Source organism: Pyxicephalus adspersus, chromosome 2, assembly GCF_032062135.1.
Source record: "Pyxicephalus adspersus chromosome 2, UCB_Pads_2.0, whole genome shotgun sequence".
Classification (NCBI taxonomy): domain Eukaryota; kingdom Metazoa; phylum Chordata; class Amphibia; order Anura; family Pyxicephalidae; genus Pyxicephalus; species Pyxicephalus adspersus.
The window spans coordinates 73,335,904-73,342,587 of NC_092859.1; the positions used below are offsets into that span (position 1 = coordinate 73,335,904).

A 6,684-nucleotide genomic window follows, 5' to 3' on the forward strand; every position below is an offset into this window, starting at 1 on the left:
AATGGATCCTGCATTATTTTGTCATGTTTTGTCAAAAATAATTTAAAAAACATTTAAAATTTATTTTTTTTCAATTTTCTCAGGAAGATGATGCTAAACAGCGTGCCCTCAATGACATGATGGGAGGTGTCCTAGAAGTTAAGAAAGAAGATATTTTAAGAATGGTGAGTGTCATATAGACCACATGGCAATATATCAGTAGAAGTGGCAAATTATATAAAGTGGTGAGTGTATTTAGGTCAAATTTAGAAGTAGTTCTAAACTCAAACATATAGAATTTAACATAATAAATACAATACAATAATACAATACAATTATACAATTTCAAAAGCCCAAAAAGAAGATCGCAAACAGGCAGGTAAGCATGTGTTATTGTAGAAGGGACATCTCCCGTGCCTTCTACAATAAACAACTTGTCTAATCGCAATTGTTGTTTGTGGAACTATATTTTCACTTTAAAGCTGAACCTAATTCTAAAGAAAACAAATATTTATTGCAAGTTTTTTTATGTGCCAAAAACACCCTTTTGGGGTTTCATAGTACAGTTGCTTGAAGAGCATATACAATGCAGTGTTCACTTCTGGCCCATTCTGGTCATCTTTAAGATACCAAGAATAAAGCTGAGTGTTAGGACAATGTAACACCACAGCAGCAGTACACGAAGGGAAGCAGGGGCAGTGCAGACCTTGCATTCTAGAGTAGGGAGCACTAAGTGATGTCTGCCATAATGTTATAGTATATTGTGCATTCTAATAATAATAATAATAATATTTATTTAGTGGCTTTGCTGCTATGTTCATTAATCACAATTTAAAAAAACTTTTTTTTACAAGAATGGGGGGGTTTAGCAAAGGGTTAATTCAATCAAGTGAATGCATCTCTAAATAAACATTCTTGTGCTAGATAATAATGGTTGTAATCGTGTAATCGTGTTTAAAAATAGAATAAAAGATGGTGTAGAGGGAAGTGCACAAATGGCCAAAATTGCCTGCTTGAACTTACATTGAAGTGTTTTAAAGTATGAGGTATGTCTAGTTTAGAATTAGTCTTTGGCTACATATCAGCTCTGGTTGCCCCAAACAAGATCTCTTTGTTTTATAATTCATGTTTAAAAACTGTCCTCCCTGGACTCACCAGCATTTCCACCTCATTGTGTGTGTTTCTAGTTCCTTGTGTTGCATTCTCTGTAACGGCTGTCCAACTCCAGTCTTTGTAGGCAAGGTTAATAATGGCCACACCAGATGCCTAGACATTGGAATTCCTGTTTAGAGATTTTATGAATAGTCCCCGAGAAGTATAAGGTGATTTAAATTTTAGCATCCACCAAAAGCCAACAAAATCGGTTTTGAATGAATTTCCCCTTCACTAAACGTTTGCTGTCTATACCATCTAGTAAAAGTTGGAGATGTTGTTGGTAAATTAAAGTAGCATTACTTTATAACCTAATATAACTTTTTATATTTGATCTACAGGAAGTGCTGCTTCCAGGATTTCTGTCCAAGACTGAGGCAGAATGGAATGAAGATGAGAAAAAGCAGTTTAAAGAGTATGATAAAAAATGTAAGGAGCTAAATGAGGAAAAGGACAAGTACAGGAAGGTAAGGATTAAGAACTGAAATTTTAAATCTTGTCTGGTTGTTGTTAAAATAACCTTTCATTCCCCATATTGTATGCCAAACTTAACATGTATTTCTGATTTTTTACATTTTTGTTGCTGGTTGGAAAACAAAGGTAGCATCCTGCTACTAGGTCGCTAGCAGACACACAGTAAAATGGTACCTACCTTTATTGTATTGGTCACAAGAACATAATTTTAGGTGTTTTATATGAGAATTCTATTTATACTGTTTTTATAGACCATAAAAGTGCTAAAAACATGCCTCTTTAATCCTATCATCATGAGACATTGTAAACTAATGACCAGCATATTGAGTTAGTGCTAGGTACTCAATTCAGTGAACTATTGTTGCTGAAATTTGCTAAGTGAAGGTTAGAATAATACAGCTGTACACCTAAATTTCCATTGCCAAGACATTACCTAGACACAGATAAACTACAAGTAAATTTGACACTCCATTTAACATCCCTGAAATGCAATGTTAGCTTTTATATTACGTTTTACTCTATGGGCTCTCTTTATAAAAAAAAGGGAATCTGACATTCCCTGGTAATTGATTCCCCCCTGTTTGAGGGAATGTCAGGAATGTTTGAGGGAATGTCAGATTCCCTTTTTTTATAAATAGAACCCTTTGTGTATCAAAATGACCAAGTAGCAGTGGAACAAACAATAAATTACTGTTTTGTGTGTTTGTGCTGCATTGTAATGTTTATGGATTTTCTAACATCTTCATACGATAAGCATTGTCATTTCATCTCCACTACCAGAGTTGTGTGACATTTTTCTTAAACCAAATAAAAGTCCCAGAATTGTTCTATTGTATGTGTTGTAATTTAAATCTTTACTTTTAGATTCTAGAAGCAGAAATGAAAAAGATTCAAGCTTCAATAATGGAGACTACACAGGCTTTTGATGATGTATTGATGAGACTGTTTGAAAAGAAGGTGAAATGTGAAATGGCCATTTACCAGGTAGACTTTCATTTTGTTAACATGTTAAATATTTGCTGAATAGAGAATTTTGATCTACATGTGGTAAACTTATTGCAGGATATCTTAACTTTTACACAACAGTTAAGCTGTTACAAAACAGCTTGCAAAGAGTGAGTCTTCAACTGAATGGAAATGCCGTCTATGGTAGCACCTGAAGGGTTAAAATCCCATATCTTCACTCTTGTAGGACGTATCACATAGCACTAAGTGAAGTACAAATATGTACATATTGTATATGCCTATGTCAGTACATTCATAATTGTAATAGTAGTGAAGTATTGTGTATGATCAGTGTCAACAAGAACACTTCAGCGCTGGAAATTTTGTTTTTGAGGCTGTACATGACCTGTCACTTGACTCATCCTTAATTTAGAGTCTCATCTTGACAGATTGGAGGCTGGGAGGGCAGCCCTTATATTCATAGACCCTCTTGACAATATAATTGTCCTTGTAAGTTCCAAGCTCACTCTAGATTCTCAAAAAAAAGTCTTAGTGGATTTATTTGCTCCTTGATTGATATCCCTCCTAACACCCAAGAGTTTGAAAAGGGATAACAAGTGTAATAGTCTAAAGGTAAAGTATTCATCTATAAGCCTCTCTGAACCTCTCTTACTTCTGATCAAACATCAGTCGGATTGATCACTTGTTCACAAAATTGGGAGTGGATCAGCTTGTGAAAAGTTAGGAAACATTACTCATGTCCAGACTGGAATAAACATAGCGTGTCCCTTCTGCAATAAAGAGCCCACCTTTTTTTTTTTAATTTTAGATTTAGTTCCAACGTAATGTACTTCAGAATGTTGAGCAAAATCTTTTCATCTAATCTTTTCTGAAATACATTGTACCTTGTTGACATATATTTGCAAATACCTTAAATAGCCTTGTCCACAATTTACACCAGAATTAAAATTAGAAAGGTATAACCATATATTCATATAAAAAAAAATTAAAGATTGATCAAATGAGATCATATGAGAAGCAAGGTTTGATAACATATGCTCTGGATACTGTAGGGGTACTATTTATGTTTCATGATGCAAGGAGAATTTACACTCCTGGAAGATATGGGCCTTTTCAGACTTCATCTAGGAAAAACATGGAAACATTTGCAGAGAATAGTGATATCTTGAGGCTGTACATGCACAAGGCAAATTTTTCTACTCATTATAGGTTATGTGCTGTTGACAAGGTACTCAATTCATGTGCCAAAAGTTTCTCTTGGCACCACAAACAGCAGTATAAAAAAATCTGCAAAAGCAATTGTGTTCATACGTGTACTGGCCACCAGAAAAACAGGCACTGCAAGAATTAATTAGATTATCGCCTGATCTAACAGCATCTTGTCTTTAAACATATACAGAGTGTAAAGTCGAGTATCAGGAGACAACTACGTCCACCTACTACCCAGCACTCTCCAAGCTGGAAGCTATTAAGAATTACTTAAAAAAACATTGTCACTCAGAACAGCATAAAGAGCTTACTGCTTTAAAGACAAAGGGCCTGATTTGTTAAAGCTCTCAAAGGCTGGAGAGAATACACTTTTCATGTTAATTCCTTCAGTTCTATGTGATTTCCCCCAGGACTTACTGCGCAATAGATGGTGCCTGGGGAAGGGCTGGCAGCAAGCCAGGAGCCCACAGATAAAGCAGTACCAAGATTCCAACAGGGGCAAGTCCAGAATACAGAGCAGAGGTTATACACAGATTATCTGTCCACCAAAGGAGGTACACAAGGCAAAACACAAGGAGAGTTGGGGGTCACAGGCAAAGGTCGATCCAGGCAGCATGAACTGGCAAAGTCAGAAACAGGGAAGGGTCAGCAACAGTAAATCAGACGATAAATCTCCAGGACAGATTAGCCCAGCTATACACTACGACAGGCGCTGGTGACTGGGAGCAGAGCGACTATAAAGTCCCAGCTGCCAATGGCTGTGCAGGATAGAGTCAGGAGCCAATTGCTTCTAAAATCCCCTTCAGCTGTGCACAGCCTCACAGAATGGTGCTGGAGATGCCAAAAATACATCAGGCTGCACAGCTACAGGGAAGCAGGGGCTGCTGCTATCTTAGTTTTCCTGGCTGCTGCAAATGACATTGCTGGACAGAATAAACATTGTTTTATACTGCGATGGCGCACAGAGTTGCTGGAGAGATGAGCATCTCCTAACACTGGTCCTTTATGTACTGTAGTAAAAAATTGATGATAAACTCCTGCTCTTTCATAATGTGTTTATTGATCTAATTTTTCTGCTGAACAGGAAGAGCTAAAAATCAGCAATCTTCTATACTCCATTTTGATTGAAGAAGAAATAAATACCAGAGTGGCACAATTAAACCAGATCCTGGACAGAAAAAGAAAACAAAAGGTGAGAAATGGTTTGCTTTTACTTAAAGGTACCCATGCTTTTATTGGTTTTATTTTAAATGCTGCTTTTTAAGCAAATGTTTTGTATATTTACTAATAAACTATTTTATTACATGGTCTATATAAATAGTGTGTTAATAAAGAAAACTGGTTTCTTTTCTTGTCGGTGTTTGTCCAGTAGTTAGGGCATTTGCCAGCTTTCTTAGTAAAGGAGGGAGGAATGTGCCATCCTCTGTCCTCTCTCCTCCTTTTTTGATCATTTAGGTCTTGGTTTAGAGTAACCACTATTGTTAAAGGTGAACGACAGCCTTGCCTTCAGTATAGCACAGCTGGTACAGGCTGTACTAAAATGCTTACTTAGATTCCACTGCACACAAATGTTTCTCACAGTGTACATTAAAAAAAAATATATATATAAAAATATATAATAAATAATATATATAATGTGGTAGTGCGTCCCTAAAATATCAGGGAAAGTGTTAAAATGGCTCTAGGGAAATGAAAATGAGGAAGTGTTAATAGGTTTTTAGAAAAAAAAAACATGGACTTTAGAGCCCTGGAGCTGCCCAAGAGACTGAACGGGTGGGTTCCTTGGCCCAACCCTGATTCTGGGAATATATGCACCTGCACTCAGGTGCAAGGTGAATAGTAGTAGTAGTAGTAGTAATCAGCCAGAGGGATCCAGGCTAAGAGAGTGCCAGAGGGATCCAGCCTAGGAGAGAGCCAGAGGGATCCAGGCTGAGAGAGAGCAAGAGTGATTCAGGCTGAGAGAGAGCCAGAGGGATCCAGGCTGAGAGAGAGCAAGTGTGATTCAGGCTGAGAGAGAGCCAGAGGGATCCAGGCTGAGAGAGAGCCAGAGTGATTCAGGCTGAGAGAAAGCCAGAGGGATCCAGGCTGGGAGAGAGCCAGACATGCAATGTAGATTCTCGCTTTAAAGCAGAGAGAAAACATTTAGTTACTAAAACAATGCAGATCAATGGTTAGCGATGATTGATAATGATATAATAAATAACTAGCTTTTAGTCTCGTTTTCAACATCTCAGTTGTCATTATTTTACCACAGCCCAAGCAAATGTTTTGAAGGTGGCTGCTGATTAGTTGATGTGAGTTAAAACACTTATCATTTTGTATTATTTTACTGTTTTTAAAATGTTGGTAATACGAATATGAACATCAACAACACAGCATAAACTGCAAACCTCCTCCTGATTTCATAAAGAACTACCGTATGTCTTAATCACAAAGCACTGCCATTGTATGCTGATATAATCTCAAGAAATATCACAGAATGTTCATCCACTTCACAGTTGCATGGTTATTAGTCTTCTACAAATTACTGCTTGGTAATATAAAACATGTTTTTAATGCATAGCACTGATATCACTGATCTTATTGTTTTTGTATTCCTTTCTAGAGTTCAGCGCTTTAGAACTCAGACAGAAAATGAGGCTCCATTTGGTGACCGTCCAGCTTCAGGGAAAACGTATAATGATTCAATTGCTCAGTTAATGAAGGCAATGGATGAGTTAGATGCTTCAGAACACATGCCAGAAGGTCTTGAACTTCCAGTTTGGGAACGCTTCTGCCTAGCGAGGCGATCTAAAGGGGAATATGAACAGCAGGTTAGCAACGCAAACAAACATTTGCACTCAGCTTATCATTAATTTTCAGCCAATATGTGATAGTAATTTTTATATGCTTATACATTTTGCT

General features: G+C 37.0%; 1 protein-coding gene across 1 annotated transcript in view; it reads left to right on the forward strand.

The window, feature by feature from the left end:
* Nucleotides 1-6,684, forward strand: part of CFAP43 (cilia and flagella associated protein 43) — a 35,408-nt gene that overhangs the window by 23,892 nt on the left and 4,832 nt on the right. Inside the window, exons 26-31 of the mRNA XM_072398997.1 lie at nt 84-164; nt 1,473-1,598; nt 2,470-2,589; nt 4,865-4,972; nt 6,035-6,039; nt 6,386-6,593. Of these exons, the coding sequence (XP_072255098.1) occupies nt 84-164; nt 1,473-1,598; nt 2,470-2,589; nt 4,865-4,972; nt 6,035-6,039; nt 6,386-6,593 (648 nt within the window). The remainder of the gene's footprint in view (nt 1-83; nt 165-1,472; nt 1,599-2,469; nt 2,590-4,864; nt 4,973-6,034; nt 6,040-6,385; nt 6,594-6,684) is intronic.